Source organism: Oreochromis niloticus, linkage group LG12, assembly GCF_001858045.2.
Source record: "Oreochromis niloticus isolate F11D_XX linkage group LG12, O_niloticus_UMD_NMBU, whole genome shotgun sequence".
Taxonomy (NCBI): Eukaryota; Metazoa; Chordata; class Actinopteri; order Cichliformes; family Cichlidae; genus Oreochromis; species Oreochromis niloticus.
Window position 1 is genome coordinate 14971235 of NC_031977.2, and position 17520 is coordinate 14988754.

The following is a 17520-nucleotide window of genomic DNA, read 5'->3' on the forward strand; positions in this document are numbered from 1 at the left end:
TCTACTTGTATGCTTATCTTCTTTTTCTGTTGTCATCCTCTTGCCTGAGATCTTTACCGCTAAGTAATGTTAGCAGAGTTAGATCAGAACTACACTCCCAAACAAGTTTTTCCTTTAACTACAAGTAAGCTGCAGTATTATTTCTGTGTCCTTATATTCAGCTTTGCTTGCTTACCCAGTGACGCATGCTGGTCACAGTCAGATATATTGAGGGGAGGCAGTATGAAGCAGTCTTCACATTCTCCATCCCAACAAGATGAAAGCGAGGACAGACGACAAAATTAATGACCCCAAAAAAGGAAAAGAAAACCTTCCATTCAAACCAAGCACAATGTTGACTTCCTTTTTTATTCAACTATTAAACTGTAGGCAACTGAAGTCTATTGCTAATTGATTTAGCACTTCACAAAGCAGTATCATACTTGCTCACTCACTCACCTTGAGCAGGACTTTGATTTTGCTGCTAAATATACTTGTCTTTGCACGATTAACGAGTGAGCAGTTAGGATCTGTGTTGGTGCCTCTTGAATTTTGACCTTTGACCCAGAAGTGAGCAGGATGTTAGCGTGTATGACCTCGCCTTTATTGTCCACCCCCTCCCTTCGCCGCATCACTACTCCACTGCTCATCCTAAGAGTAAGCTGTCACATGCACACATGGAGATATGTAAAGGCTCACACATACCGGCAAACAAAAGAGTAAAGAAGGTGAAAAGAGAACTGATATTGTGTGTTTGTGTGTGCTTGTGTGCACTTTTTTCCTTCAACTCTGTTGGTCAGGGTGGGTGGTGGATCAAATCAAACCTCTTTAGCAGGGCTGTTTTCATCTTTTTTTTTATACACCACCCACCCAAGACACACTCACTCACCAACCTTTGTATTCGCTACACCTCACAGTCTAACTCCCGCTGGGCTGGCAGACCACCTGCACACAGCCATTCAGAAAGACACACATTCAAACTATAGGCCTCTAGTCCTGGCAATATCATGACACCCAACAAGACAGAAGAAGCACCTTAAGCTTGAAATAACACCTGTCTTGCTCTGAGTTTATCTTTGTGACGCTTCTGAAATTACAGTTTATCATCTCTTTTTTTCCTTCCAGTTGACTCACAAAGATTGACAGATACATACAAATACACAGCAGCCCACTGATAGAGTTGAGTTGATTAATACGCTTCCTTACACACATTGGTAAGCTCTTAACTGCTTTTAGGATTCTTACTTTTTAGCCTTGGGTTCATAGTGTGCAACCTCTCAACCTTATCTAATCCTTCTCTTCTCTGCTCCTCTAGATCACACACCAATGGGCCATGTTTAGGGGGATGTTGATAGAGGAGAAAGAAAAAGAGAGAGGGCAGAGGGAGGCATGGAGGGATAGAAAGTCTGATCGGAGGGATGCTGATGAGGATACTGGAGGGAAGCGGGTGGGGGGTACTTTTTTAGCACTTAACCATATAGAAGTTTGGGAGTTCACTTTACTCTGAATTTTAGCAGTAATCCAGTTAGCTATTTTCTGTCAGCCAAGCGGAGGAATGGCAGGAACAAAAGGCACATTCATAGGCTTAAGAAGCTTCCAAAGAGTTCACCCAAGGCTGGCTGGCTGGGATTAGGCCAGCAGGCCCTGGAAAGAAGAAGGGGAAAAAAGAGCAAAGAGGACAAAAAACAGAGCTTCGCCTTTCTTTAAGCACCACTTATTTTTATAAATGACTTGAATGCTTTTCCTTCTTTCTATTTTCGTGTTTTTATGTTTCTCCTTTCAACGCTGTACATTTCTTAAATATTGAGAAAGAGAGGGAGAAAGAGAGGCCCTCACTCCAAGAGGAATTTAGGGTTTCAGACTGAGGCTATCCCTTCTGTTCCTTTACTTTTGCTGTATAAGCTTCACTGCAACTTCAGTTGTTACCATGATATCTTTTTGGTCTTCTCTAATATTTTTCACTTGTTATAGACATGCCATAGTGGCAACTGGAGGTTAGTTTGTTTTTTTAAGAGAATTTTTATCTTTAATTTATTGGTGACATATTTTACCTAGGGTTCTTCTACTACTGATCTTTTTGATCTTTTGCTTCTAAAGGCCCATTATCTCTAGTTGTAGCGGTCCACACCAATCAGCCGAGGTCATTGTTTGCATCTAGGAGCTCAGTTAATGAATTGCAATATATGCTACTGTAATAGTTGGCATAGCTCAAAACATTTAAAAACAAAAAAATATTCTATTTTGAGTGATGCATTGTGATAATATCATATGGTGGGATGTCTGATGATTCCCACCTCTAATTTTATGCCTTAATACAATTTAGTTAGGTTATATAAAAATTACACTTTACAGAGTTGTCACATGTTTATTTCAGTTGTAAAGTTGGATGATTTGCGCATTGAAGTCTATGGGGTTAGACTTGCTTTAGGAGTCAGTGGTTTTGAACTGAAGTTTTGGCACTTTGGTTGGCTCCCTTTTTTAGCTCAGGAAGTTGCTTTTCGTGCTGTACTACAAATTCTCTAAGGTACATGCACGCAGATGTACACACAAACACACCAAAACTCGATCATAAACATTAAGATGTGAACACGTAAGTTCACAGTCTGACATTTGTATTGCGACACGGTACTACCATGTTGCTCTGTGGATTTTTGCTCTTTGTCACCTTCACCTATTTGCCCCATCTTGTGGTCCACAAGCAGTCATACAGACACAGTTTATCTGACCTTTGATCTGCAGCCTTGCCAAGAAGTGAGGCTCAGCATTTCCAAGGACAGGTAGGGACTTGATTAACCTCTGAACTTAGTCAGAGAAGAGGTCAATGACCCGGGCAAGAGGGCAGCTCACAAGCTTGCTGCAGAGAGCAAATTGGCTAGATGCCACTTTTGCATTTGGGTGTGTATGTCCGTGTAAATGTGGCAGTGAAGAAGCTTTGATGTGTGTGCTTGTGTATCTGTTTTTATGAGCCAAGTCTTTTAGGTATGCTGTGTTGGGCATTTTTAACTTTAAGTTTATTCTATATTAGAGTTTGGTGTTTACGGCAGTTTAGCTTTAACTTCTCAAAGTTTTAAAAGGGAAGGTCTGTTGGATTAAGTGCTGTTGGTGTGTGTTTGTGTGTGTGTGTGTGCAATTCTGAGCACACTTATTTAGTACACACCATATGTGCATGCATGCATACGTGTGTTTGTGAGTTCGCTTGGGGCAGAACAAGTGTAGCTGGTCTCAGATCCCTGCTCCCAATCTTCTACTCAGGTCAACCATCAAACACATCCATCCTGCCCTCGCTCACACCTCCCCACCCACTGAGCTCCCTGTCTCTGTCTCTGTCTCTTTCCCTCTTTGCACACAACCCTGTTGTGGATACTGGCTGACCCGAATGAAGATATAGTCAGACACACACACACTCACATACACACACGCACACACACACAGCACCTCAGGGTCATCCTGGAACAAACACAGCCTTGTCTGCCTGCCCGCTTTCCTTTGCCTTATGTCAATTAATGACTCGCAGTAATTTCACCTGACAATCCTGGCGGCAGCACGAGGCTAGCCAAGATGTCACAGTGATGACCTTTCTGGCCCGCAGACGCTCTTTTCTAATAAAGAATCTCACAAACCCACAGCAACTTCCTTTGTACTTTGTTAATGAGTTATTGATTTGAAACAATGCCCTGGCAAATATTGTCAGAGCAGACTGACCCTACCAAGGTCATGCTATTTTATTGTATACAGTCTCTGCACGCTAATCTGAACGTGGGATGACATGTACGCCGTAGTTTTGCTCCTTTCTCTGGCATCCCCCTCTCTCGTTCTCTCTCTTTCTCTCTCTCTCTGGCTCTTTCTCTTCCCCCTTACACTGTATATCCCCTCATTGCAAAGTCAAGTAACACACCTACACATATATTTCTCTCTCTGTCTTTCTCTCTCTTCCCCCCCTTGTTAGTCTTGCACATGTTTTTCACCTCATTCTCCCTTTTCTCCGTCTCTTTCTCGCATCATTATATTCCCAACTCTCCATAGGTAGTATACCTGCTAATTACCTACAATGCCACAGTCATTATTTTCCCATCTCTGCCGCTAATTTGCTCCATACCTTCCTTTCCCCCCACTCTAGCAGACCCATCAGCTCCCAGACAGCTTCCAGCTCGCCTGAGCTCTCTGTCTGCCTTTAAAGAGAGCGAAGAATGAAACAAATACAGGAGGGGAAGAAAAAACAGGAAAACGATGGCAAAGGACTGCACGTCCCAGACATTGATTAGAATGCAATTGCAAACAGGTGTCGTAGAGGTCCGCTATTTAATTGTGTGCGCAGAGACATGTACAGAATCATGCACGCAGTCATTCACAAACAAACACAAACTAACTGATTCTAATAACCTCTTTGCTAATACCAAACATGTAATTACCTACATTGCTTATTTAATATTTAGTCATTAGCCCAAATGAAAACAATCCTGTTCTGCACTGAGCTGGACATATTAAAGACTTTAATGACTAGGGCTGCAGGTTGGTTTACTCAGTGTGTGGCCTGAGAGCATGAGGGGACTGAGAGACTGAGAGATTGGTCAGCCAGTCTTTACTGTGTTTCTGCTTGTCAGTGAGAGAGCAAAAGTAAGTGAGTACGAGAGTCCTGAGTAATTTCACTAATTTGTTTTTTCTTCTTCCTTTGCAGAAAGACATTGTTGTGTGACCTGTGCATTCTGTTACTTTTAAATAATTCTTCAGCTTTCTTTGTGCTGTGTCTTTCCCTATACTTTTTTTTGGACTGGAACCGTATCTGCCCAAGCAAAAGAGTCTAAACCCAATGAAGTTGTTTAGAGATCCCCGTGACACTGTCCTGACACTTCTGGCTTCCGCTGAAAGGTTTCTGAGTGTAAAAAGTAGAATGGCTCTTATCCACTAGATTCCTTCCAGCCCACACTGCTCACCGTCTCCCACCTTGAAATTTCAACTTCCTCAGACATCCGCTATCTTTTTGGATGACTGGAGAGGAGGAGCAGAAGGGAGGAGCAGGGAGGTCTGCAGTGGTTGTTTGTCAGAGTGTGTTGATGTTGTTAGATTCATTGTTTCCTGTGTTGGTCAGACACTGGGTTTGTGTTGGCGTTGAGGCTGTTATTCTGGCTGCAGTGCACTCCTCTCTTCTGCTCTCCTCTCCCTGCTTCTCATTACATTGAATAAACACAGGGCAAGTACTGGACCGGACAAACTTTTGAAGAAACCAGTGTGTGCCTACGCGAGTTTCAATCTGTGTGAATGTACTGGAGCATGCCTGTTTGTGTGTGTTTGTGGTACATGTGTGTGTTGTGTGCACACTCTTGGGTGCCTGCAATTAAGTATGGCTTTTGACTGGAGAGTAAGTCTTTATTGTGTAAGTAATGGAAAGAGCTAAATTGAACAATTTCTTGAAACTAGACAATTGGAAGGCACACTTTCAACAAAGGGCTAACAGTTGGAACCACTTATGGACTGAAAGTGGGATAGATCTTCATGCATAATGTTACTCTAATTTATTACTAGAAATCAGTGTTCTGCTGATTGCGTAGCAGGATCTTGGCTGAAACCACATTTTGTTTCACTGACTCATTGAAGTCATTTGTATTTTTTTTAACGTGTGTGAATAGTTTGCACACAGTATGTTTTAAGCATGGAGTTCCCTAAATGTTTCTCAAAGTCTTTGTTGTGTCACTACCTACATTACACTTTATTCACATGATTGATATAGGTGCATTTGGATGAATGTTGGCGTGGTTAAAGGTTTGTAATTTCCAAGTTTGAAGCTGAAAGCACATGTCAAACTCTTCTCACTGAGTAATTCTGCTAGACACACAGTTGTACTCCTGTTATGTATCTCTCCCTCACTCCCTTTCTCACTCTCTATAACTTTCTGATAAAAAGCTGTCTTTCAGCATCTGGAGACTGTTTTGTCCTGGGTGTCTAGAGTTCGGATTTGTACTTTATATTCACTGAGGGGACAGTATGGATTCCTATATATGTGGTAAACACATAGTACACACTCTCAAATGTCCCTTGACAGCTATGGTTGAAGTGTGCTGGCAACAGGTGTGCAGTGGGGATGCTGTTCTGACAGTACTGGCACATGCACACACAGTACACACAGATATACGAATGCACACACATACACACCCTCAAAGGCAGAGGAAAAAAATCTCTGGAAAATAAATAAACTAAGATACCGTGTGAGAGCTGGTGACAGGAAGCTAGTCTCACAGGGCAGCAGACTCCACTGCAGCAAATTAACTCTAGGAGATAATTGCAACAATATGCAAATGTTGTTTAGATAATTCAATACAATGTCATGTCAGGTAGTCAGTCACAGTTGCCTGATACTAAGGCAAAGACTGTATGTGCAAATTTGTGTGTGCGTGAGGTTAGGTGAAGGAGTCAGGAACACACCACCGCATGTTAAACCCTGCAGTGTTTTCCAAAATTATGATTCATAGTATAGGAACAAATAAAGACATTTATCTTGTCCTCACATGGACAAAAAACTAATACCTTGTCCGTTTTACTCATAGCCAGGTTTTGCCCCAGTGATAACAGCACTTTTGGACTTGTATAGATGTTGGTATGCATGCTACATAGAATGGCAAGCCATGTCTAATGTCTCTATGTCACTGAACCTTGGGTGGAGAAGTGATAAAATAGGAGACAAATGAGTGTGAAGAAGAACAGGTGGCATCAGTGGAGGAGAAAAGAAGGTAGAAGAGAAGGGAAGAGTGAAAAAAGGAGGCAGGCTAATAAAATGGGCTTCATAGATGAAGGGCGACATGGTGGAGAAGAGAAGAGGGAGACTTCAAAGGGCTTTGATGTCACAGCCTTTCAGACAGACAACTCTTCTTCAGCCAGCCGCCGCGTACATGCCGGAGACCACATACACATGAATGCGCGAAAAGTAAAGGCATAGCCCTGATGGCAGAAGGGCAGGGCAGAGCGAAGTTGCCTGCTCTTGCATCACGCTCTGTGAATGGAGGTTGGTGGTGACACTACAACCCCCCTCATGCTAATCTAGCGCAAACACAAACACTCTGACAGGTTAATTTACCTCTAGACAAACACGGCAACAAAAACACACATCAGCACATCATCAAATACTACAACCGCACACAGACTTGCACACACTGATGCACGTGAGTGAAAACATTGAATCAAATCACAAGCTCGATTACTTTGTACTAAAACTAAACTTTAAACCACATCTTTGTCTGCAGTGTGTGTGTATGAGTTGTGTGTTGAGCACATTCTTCTCAGTTACCACCTTTAAGAGAGTGAATATTGAAGTAATTATCTGTCTGACATAATACAGTGTCCTCACACAATGAAAGCAGAATTGCGTTAAGTAAAAGGATGGTCTCTTAAGATACCTCCTCTGTCCTTTACCATAAAATTACTAATTACTTTTTTGAGTTTGATTGAACAGTTTGACTCTCAATTAACAGATGCGGGTTTCTTCTCCAACAAGCCATGTGTTTGTTTACTTTAGGATATTATTTCTGTATGCATAAGCGTGCCAATTAAGAGAAGTATGTGTGTAAATAATCAGGTTTGCGTTTCGTATGGCTACAGTTTTCTCGTGTTGTTGAATCGCAGGATACAGGTGTCTTCAGTTAACAGTTTCATGTGCAGTGTAACCTCTTGTGCGAATGCACTGTTGATTTCTGTTGTGAACCAGACAGCCTGATAGAAAATCAAAGTCTGGAATCAATGTCACAAGTTCATTAATGGTTGCCCTTTTCGCAGCTGTACACTTACTATTGTTCTTTCCAGTCCCAGATAAGCACTTACATCTCAGGTTAATTAAACATGTCTTCTGGTTGCGTGTTACTGCACATGTGTGTGTGTGTGTGTGTGTGTGTGCGCGTGCGCACAACTGTATACATGCAGATGAGATTGAGAAAAGATGTAGGGGAATTTATTTGTTATCAACATTGTGCTCGAGTGTGTGTTTTGTGTGTACGTGCATATGTCTCCTCTCTGTCGTCTTTTTTTTTTTGACCTTGCCCTGGTGTCTTCCCATTATGCCTCTACTGGTGTTTAGATGGGCCATTGATTCAGCAACGGGGGAACAAATTAAGATTTAAATGTTACGTCATCCTGCCTATTGAGTTTTACATTTGGGGCATTTGCAATATGCAAGACTTATTGATCTGTTGAAGTGTGGCTCTTTGTAGAAATCACCTCAGGCTACATCCACTTTTCTTTTGAATTTCTCTCTTTTTGGCTGGGCCTAGAGGGGCAGGTTTTGATGCTGTAGCATTAAAGCATCAATAGAGTTTAATAACTCTATTGATGCTTCATTGTCATTGGCTAGACCCTTCTTAAATGTTTTGTAGCTGCACAACTGGAGTTTGTCGGTAGCCTTCAAGCGTCAAGGATTTCTTTGAATTGTCTTTGTTATGGATATGACAAAGCATATTTTTTGTCTTGCAGGAAAACGGCTCCTCAGAGGAACATGTGCTGTACGTGTGGGACCACTTTGTGTCCAGAGCCGCAGCCAAGAATGTCTTCATCATGGCCCATAGCTATGGAGGACTGTCTTTCGTTGAGCTGGTGAGTGTTTTAGTTTTCCGCTTGTCTTTTCTACCTCCTACCAACAAAAGCATGCACTGAAATGGACAATACACTCCTGTTAACACAAACACTGTTGTACGTGTTCATGGAGAAAGACCCTTACACTACTTATTCTCAAACACACACACACACAATAATACAGTGGTGGGAAAATGTATTTCCTGCCCTTCCTGATTTCTTTTTTAAAGATTTCTCACATGTAAATGATAAAAAATAACTAGAGTAAAATTGAGGGACAAAAAGTTATCCAAACCTATCTAACTCTATATAAAAAAGTACCTTTTTTTTTATTTCACTAGCCACACCCAGGTCTGATTACTTACAGCCCTTTTGAATAAAAAAAATCACTTAAATAGAACCTGTCTGACAAAATAAAATTGGCCAGAAGATCTGAAAAAGCAACACATCCCGAGAAACACAGTCAAACAGAATCCTTGACATCTGTTAGGGGCTCCACAAGGCTGTGTGCTCAGTCCTCTGCTCTTCACCCTGCTGACACATGACTGCACAACAACCTACAGCTCTAACCACCTTGTGAAGTTTGCGGACGACACAACGCTGGTGGGGCTCATCACCAAGGGCGATGAGACCCACTACAGGAAAGAGGTTGAGCTCCTGACCACGTGGTGCAGAGACAACAACCTCCTGCTAAATGTTAGCAAGACCAAGGAGGTTATTGTCAACTTCCAGAGAGGCCCCACCTGTCACCCCCCATTGACCATCGACGGCGCTGCGGTGGAGAGGGTGAGCAGCACCAAGTTCCTGGGGGTGCACATCAGTGAGGACCTCTCCTGGACCACCAACACAGCATCACTGGCCAAGAAAGCACAACAGCGCCTCTACTTCCTGCGCAAACTCAAGCGGGCAAGTGCTCCACCACCCATCCTGACCACATTCTACAGAGGAACCATTGAAAGCATCCTTTCCAGCTGCATCACTGTGTGGGGCGGTAGCTGCACTGACTATAACAGAAAAGCTCTACAGCGCATTGTGAGAACAGCTGAGAGGATAGTTGGTGTACCACTCCCCTCCCTGCAAGACATCTACACCACCCGCCTCACCCGCAAAGCCATCACAATTGTCAACGATGCAACCCACCCCGTGCACTGTCTGTTCAGCCTCCTGCCCTCCGGAAAAAGATACAGAAGTCTCCGCTCCCGCACTACCAGGCTCACCAACAGCTTCATCCACCAGGCTGTGAGACTGATGAACTCTCTCCCCTCCCAGCTCCCAGCCAGCAGAACCACCAGACTGGCAGGAGTATAGGAAGACAGACTGGACCCCCCCCCCCCCCCCCCCCCCCACACACACACACACACACACACTCCACAACAAGGAAACACTCTCCACATTCCTGACTGGAAACAACTACCTCTGCATTACAATTGCACACACCTGCTGCTATATATTTTTAGTATTTTTAGTATTTTCTTTAGCACTATTTATATTATTTATATTACTATTACTGCTGCTACAGTCTTATGCTGCATTAAAACAAAAACACTTACCAACCACAACCTGGGACTACGTCAAGTAGACTAGTACACTACTTTCCAGGGCGCACTGTGGAACACTTTATTATATGTTATGTGTAGGTCCTGTCTTGTTATATCCTGTATGTTACCTAAATTTTGTGCATCTGCACTTTATTGTTGTCTATGTCTACGCATGGGACAGTGTGAAACGTAATTTCAATTCCTTTGTATGGCAAGTACATCTGAAGAAATTGACAAATAAAACTGACTTTGACTTTGACTTTGACTTTGAGTCTGAGAGGGTTACAAGGCCATTTCTGAGGCTTTGGGACTCCAGTGAACCATGATGAGAGCCATTGTCCACAAATAGAGAAAACAGTGGCGAACCCAAGAGCGTATTGACGACTTATCCAGGAGTTCCCAAAAGAACCCAGAACATCTAAATAACAGCAGGCCTCACTTGCCTCAGTTAATTTCAGAGTTCATGATTCGACAATAAGGAAGAGACTGGGCAAATATGGCCTCCATGAGAGAGTTCCAAAGTAAAAACCACCGCTGATCAAAAAGAACATAAAGGCTCATCTCACGTTTTCCCCAAAAAACATCTTAATGATCCTCAAGACTTTTGGGAAAATGTTCTCTGGACTGACGAGACAAATGCTGAACTTTCTGAAAGGTTTGAGTCACCATTACATTCCGCTGTAACATTCAGACATGGTAGTCTGATGGTCTGGGGCTGCTTTGCTCCTTCAAGACCTGGACAACTTGCAGTAATTGATGGAACCACGAATTCTGCTCTCTACCAGAAATTGCCAAAGGAGAATGTCAGTTTGTGCCCTGAAGAAAAGAAAAAAGAAGGTTTTGGAAGGTTATTTAAAGTCCACACAGAAATACGATTGAGATGCTTTGGCATGAACAGACAGGGAAAACCTTCCAATGTGGCTGAATTAAACAACTTTGCAAAGAAGAGTGGGGTGATGCAAATGCTGTATGTTATTGCAAATACTTGATTGCAGTTCTTGGCACAACCAGTTTAGGGGCCATTTACTTTTTCATATAGGGCCAGTTAGGTTTGGATAACTTTTTTCGGTTAATAAATAAAATCATCATTTAAAAACTGCATTTTGTATTTGTAATCTTTGTCTACTATTAAAGTTTCTTAATGATCTGATATATTTAATTGTTACAACTATGCAAAAAACTAAGATATAAAAAAGGGAGTAAATACTTGTTCCCAGCACTGTAAAGACAAATACACAGTGATACTAGCATTGGCCACCGCAGAAATAAAGTCACCAGGCTGACAATGTGTGAAGCTTGGTCAAAAGATTAAGAATAAAAATGTGTAGTCTCTTTGAGAAAGAAACTACTACAACTATCTACTTTGTTTTATCTTTTTAGACAATCTGCTTCATCCCTGTCCTTCGGTACTTCTCTGCACATCAAGAACAGGAGGGAAAGAAGGGAAAGTTGTCTTGATAAGGAAAGAATAGCAGTCCAACAAAAGTGTTGCTGAGATCTGCTGTGCAGCATGTAGATCTCTCCACCGTAAGACTGACCTTAAGAGTGACAGTAGATAGATCAAAAGATGGTGGGAGGGAAGAGAATTTTACAGAATTAATGATTCAAAGGACAGGTTGAAAATAAAGGTTTGTGTAGCTTCTTGCCTTTATAACCCGACCCTTCAGCTAAATGGGCCTACAATGTGTCTTTTGAGGTTTAGACTAAGGCCTCTGAGGTTAATGTTTTATTTTCCAGTCTTAAATTTACTATGGATTGTGCATCACATAATAATGATCCAACTCTTTTGTAAGTGTTTTAGTGAGAGTTACCAACTGCAATATTGGAGCTTATGTGCAGATAATAAATGCCATATTAGTGGGTTATCCTTCCCAAGTCATAATAGCATTTAAGAGTCAAGCTCAGGTACTATTTCTTGCTTGGTTTTCATCCAAAAAATCAAAAAGTACCTTTACTAATATTTGAGTAATACACTGTTTTCATCATGAGAGCATGCTATTATTAGTACCTGTATCATTACTTGAGTACTTCTTAAGTACTAATGGTTTAAGTTGTTGGAAAGTTGTCTACTAGGGTATAATCGTCCTGAGGCGGGCTACAGGATGACTACTTGTGACCATTCCTGTACTCAAAGCAAAGTCTTTCTAGTGTATAGAAAGACTCAGAGTTGCAGTACATGTGTGAAAATGGCTTTATTCTTAGAAACAGTGATTAGTTGCATTAGCTGTCAAAATATGATTATGGTTAGTTTGGACTGCAATTTAGGAAGCTTGCTAACTAACACATTGCGCTAATTGTGTTTGCAGGCCTTTCTATGATCTGAGAGCAGGGTTTATTTTGCTTGTCTGCAGGTTTCTTGATCTGGGGGATCTGCTGTTAGACTCAGTACACCCAATATTATTATATCTCTCCTTTTTACTCAGGAAGTAGAGGAGGAAAGAAGCTAAGCGGATAGGGCCTTTCATGGGGGGATGAAAGGTGGGCACTTGTCCCACTGGTGTTTTCAGGGATGTTTTATTTTCTTTGTTTTCCTTTCACCTACTCTTTTTTTTGTTTTGTATTTTGTAATTTTAATTTGGCTGCTAAATATTCATGCACTGTTTTGTCTGTGACAGCTTCACAATCTCTTGGGCTTTTTCACTGTGTGACGAACACTAGCTTTTCTCTCGATTTGAATCTTTCTGTCTTTCTGTGTTTCTTTCACTCAGACACTCTCACTTTGCGAGACTGTGTGCTTTTGTGATGTACAAAACATGCATATATATATTATGTGCATATACAGTATGAATAAGTAGCATATACCAGATGCAGTATGCGGGAAAACAACATTAAAACAGACACTTGAAAGATCCTTGTGTTCCCTTTTGGTGTCAGGGTGTTCAAATATGTTCTTATCAAGTTTCCACTGAGGCCGTCGTAGTTTATGCCTTTAAATGTCAAATGCTCTTGACCTCATCTCGACACTAATACAAACACGTTAAATCAGGTCCAGATTTTATTTGGACCTCCACCATGTTTGACATTGGCCATTTTCACACATGCAGTGCAGACTTTAACTTTCTAGACATTACGTGATGGAGGTGCATGTGACCACAAATGCCTGATCCAGCTGTTTCAGACATTTGTCTTTAACAGGCCAGCTACACAAAAACCCGTGTGATGTTCGATTGCAGCCATTTGTAGTGAAGTGAGAATCATGTAGGTAATGCTTTAGTGAGTTCACAGTAAGTAGGCATTGCGTGTCTTCTGTAGTGTACTAAACCGTATTACCAGTAATAAAAACATAACCGTTGTTTGCAGTGTTCCAGCATGGTTCATGACATTTTCCAGACTTCATGTTTGAAAACAGCTATGGAAACTTGGAATCATGAGTCATCCTTCTCCATACTCTTATCCTTACATCAATCTGTTGTGCGATCACCTTGGTTTCACCTGTCCAAACGTTTTTATTCCAATATTAGACAGTCTTTTCTAGTGAGATTGGACTTTTCTGTTCTGGGCTGTTAACAGTGGTTTGCCTCTTATATCGTCCATATTTACATTCACAAAGGCATCTTTTGATCAGAGATCAAAAACAGAATTCTGCTGTCATCCAGTTGAGTTAAATCTTGTGGATTCCGGTTATGGGTGTGTTAGCTCAAAACATGTTTTATATTTTAGACTCTTTAAAATAGCCAACCTTTGCTCTGCTTACTGCTTTGCACACTCTTAGCATTCTCTTGATGAGCTTCATGGGGTGTTCCTCTGAAATGGTTTTCCAACAGCCTTGAAGGAGTTCCCTGAGATGCCGAAGCACTTGTTGGAGCTTTGCCTTTACTTTGTGGTCCATCTCATCCCAAACCATCTCGATTGGGTTTAGGTCAGGTGACTGTGGGGGCTATGTTATCTGGTGCAGCACTCCATCACTCTTCTTCTTGGTCAGATAGCCGGCACACGACCTGGAGGTGTGTTTGGGGTCATTGTCCTGTTGAAAAATTAATGATGTGGACTATCATTTATAAAGGCAAACCGGATGGGATGGCATGTCGCTGCAGGATGCTGTGGTAGCCATGCTGGTTCAGTGTGCCTTCAATTTTGAATAAATCCCCAATGCACCCCCACACCATCACACATCCTCCTTGCTTCACGGTGGGAACCATGCATGTAGAGACCATCCGTTCACCTTTTCTGCATTGCACAAAGACACGGCGGATGAAAGATCTCAAATTTGGACTCATGAGCCCAAAGCACAGATTTCCACTGGTCTAATGTCTATTCCTTGTGCTTCTTGGCCAAAGCATCTCTTTTGCTTGTTGCTTTTCCTAAGTAGTGGTTTCTTAGCAGCTATTTGACCATAAAGACCTGATTCACACAGTCTCCTCTGAACAGTTGATGTACAGACGTGTCTGCTAGTTGAACTCTGTGTGGCATTTATCTGGGCTCTAAACTGAGGTGCTGTTAACTTGTGATTTCTGAGGCTGGTTTCTCAGAGGAATTTATCCTCAGCAGCAGAGGTGACTCTTGATCTTCCTTTCCTGGGGCAGCTTTCCAGACTGACTGACCTTCAGTTCTGAAAGTAATGATGGACTGTCCTTTCTCTTTACTTAGCTGATTGGTTCTTGGCATAATATGAATTCTAACAGTTGTCAAATGGGGCTGTCAGCTGTGTACCAGCCTGACCTCACAACACAACTGATGGCCACAACCCCATTAAGAAGGCAAGAAACTCCACAAATGAACCCTGACAAGACACACCTGTGAAGTTGAGATATAATACATAATTCCATATATCTTTCTTCATATATTTAATGTCTTCAGCATGTATCTACAATATAGATAGTAGTAAAAATAAAGACAAACCATTAAATGAGAAACTTTTGACTGGTAGTGTATATATATATTCAATTCAGTGCCCCATTGGGCCTGGAGCCTATGCCAGCTGTCATGGGTGAAAGGCGGGGTACACTCTGGGCAGGTTACCAGTCTATCACAGGGCTAACACAGAGAAACAGACAACCGTTCACGCTTGCATTCACACCTTTGGCCAATTTAGAATTGCTAATTAATCTAATCCATGCATGTCTTTGGACTGTGGGAGGAAGCTGGAGTACCCGGAGAGAACCCACGCAAGTACAAGGAGAGCATGCAAACTCCACATAGAATGGGACCAGCTGGTCGGTGGATTCAAACCCAGGACTTTTCTGCTGTCAGGCAACAGTTCCAACCACTATATACACACAAACACACACACAGAGCGCATATACAGTAAAGAGCACTGTTGTGATTTTTTTTCTAGACTTTTCTCTGCTTCAAGGAATGTACTACAGAAATAACATAAAAATATACACATGGGATTTAAATGAGCCACAATGTATTTCTTACTTGTTATTGCAATCTCTTACCCACAAGCATGCACACACATACATATACATGCTTGCGCACAGTCTGCTTAATTGAAGTGAAAGTAGTCCAGTGGGATGTGATGGGAGGTGTGCGTGTGTGTGTGTGTGTGTGTGTGTGTGTGTGTGTGTGTCTGTGTGTGTGTGAGCTGGCAAGTGGAGACTGGGGCCTTGTGGGAAGAACCATTTGACACATGAGAAGACCAAGAGAAAACAAGTTGTCTGTGGGTTAATTACTATTCCCCTTTGCAGTTAATAAATACATTTCTGATCAAGCACATCAAAAAGGGCTGCCATTAATTTCTCCCGCTCGCTCCCTGTGTAGCCAAGAATGTTAGCCCCTGTTTAGGGCACTCAAGTGTTTCACTGCAATTCAATTCTTTTAAAACCTTTCACAGTGTGTGCTGACCAATTATAGATATATCAAACAGTAAGTAACTGCCTCTGAATGAGAGACAGAGAAGCTTGTGCTACAGGGAGGAGCATAGTTGCTCTTTCTGCACTTTGCCCTACCGTTTTCACTCTGTGTCCTTAAGCGATCACAGAATCCATCCATCCATCTGTGTTCACTGTTCCTCAGTTTCTCTTTCATATAGTCCCTAGGCTCTGACACTTGCTGTGATGCTTGGCCAGCCTGTTCCACCCTGCTCCACCCTGCCCCTTCTTCTTGTCTGTCAGCTGTATAGTTTTAAAGAAATATGGATCGTGTTCCCTCAGCTGCTGTCCTAAATTCCTTGTCCTTAGTCCAGCTCTTCTACAGTAACTACATAATAGAAGTTTTTAGCCCAGCTGTGGAGTACTATTCCTTTCTCTCCGTCTCCATGTCATGCACGCACACACAAACACACACGGCCCTGCTTGTTTGGGTTCCATCTCACACTAAACCAGAAAAAAAGGAACGGACGGAGGAGATAGAGCCGTACAGGATGTGAAGGACCTGCATCCATCTCTCCCTCCGCTCGGCTTGTTTTTTTCATTATTTTTCGTTGCCAGGAGTTAGGGGGGTGGATGTGTAAGTGTAAGTGGTGGTGGTTCTGTTGAGGAAGGGTTGTCTAACCCACACTAACCTTCCTGCTCACAGAGTGAAAAAGGAGCACTCTTATTGGATAGGACAGGGCATCATTATATAAGGTCTTATGTAAGAATGCATCTGTCTCCTAGTACACAAATGTGTGGGTGCCAACCAGACAACCAGCCAGCCACCACAACAGCCCCTCAAAAACATGGTTACAGATTTTAAGTGCCCTCTTTGAATACAGCACATACATACATTACATGCTTGCAGAATATCTTGGAGTACACTTTCTGTTTACGGCCACCTGTTTCCATCTGCAGTAAATATACATAATATATAAATATATTTAAGTTCTCTCTGTGTGGTAAATGTTTGTGCAGTTGTATATAAGTTTTTGCTGGGTGTCAGATGTGGGAAGGGTTGCTTGAGGGTTTTTTATCCCCTCCTTATGGACTTCATTTTTATACCACAGTAAGCATTGTTTGCTGCACATTGTGGTATAGAGATTTGAATTTATAAGTTGGAAGTATAATTAAGAGTACTTGCATACTCAGGGTTTAGGTTCCTTGCTTCTTTTTTGATATGTTTGAACTTGTATGCAATAATCTTTACAATACTATATTTGACATGCCAGGTCCAGCCCTGCCAATCGCCACTGTACCCAGACAGGTGTCTGGAATGTGGTAACAGGTGTTTTGCAAACAATCCTGTTTCCTGTTGTTACCCATTTTAGAGTTTGCCTCTGTAAAATCACAAGCATGTAGGTAAACTGGGGTCTAAAACTCTGGAATAGATAATAATGATACTTTTGTTTTTACATGAGTGTATTGAAATGATACATTATAATATCAGCATGCAATTCGAATGAAAAGTTGGCTCATGTACATTTAGAATGTCTTAATATTTAGTGTCCCTAAAGCATTTTTGTGCAAACCGTGATCCATGTTTTTTCAGCCTGATTTTTGTGTGTTCCTAAAAGCTTTTTGTGATGTCACAAATTCTTGGCGTTCTCAGTTTTTGTACTTTTAAAACTGTTCAGTGGGTTGAGGTGACCATGCTA

The 17520-nt window shown here is 41.9% G+C and overlaps 1 protein-coding gene across 1 annotated transcript in view; it reads left to right on the forward strand.

The window, feature by feature from the left end:
- Positions 1 to 17520, forward strand: part of arb2a (ARB2 cotranscriptional regulator A) — a 158115-nt gene that overhangs the window by 63240 nt on the left and 77355 nt on the right. The window contains exon 8 of the mRNA XM_003452666.2: positions 8431 to 8550. Within this exon, the coding sequence (XP_003452714.1) occupies positions 8431 to 8550 (120 nt within the window). The remainder of the gene's footprint in view (positions 1 to 8430; positions 8551 to 17520) is intronic.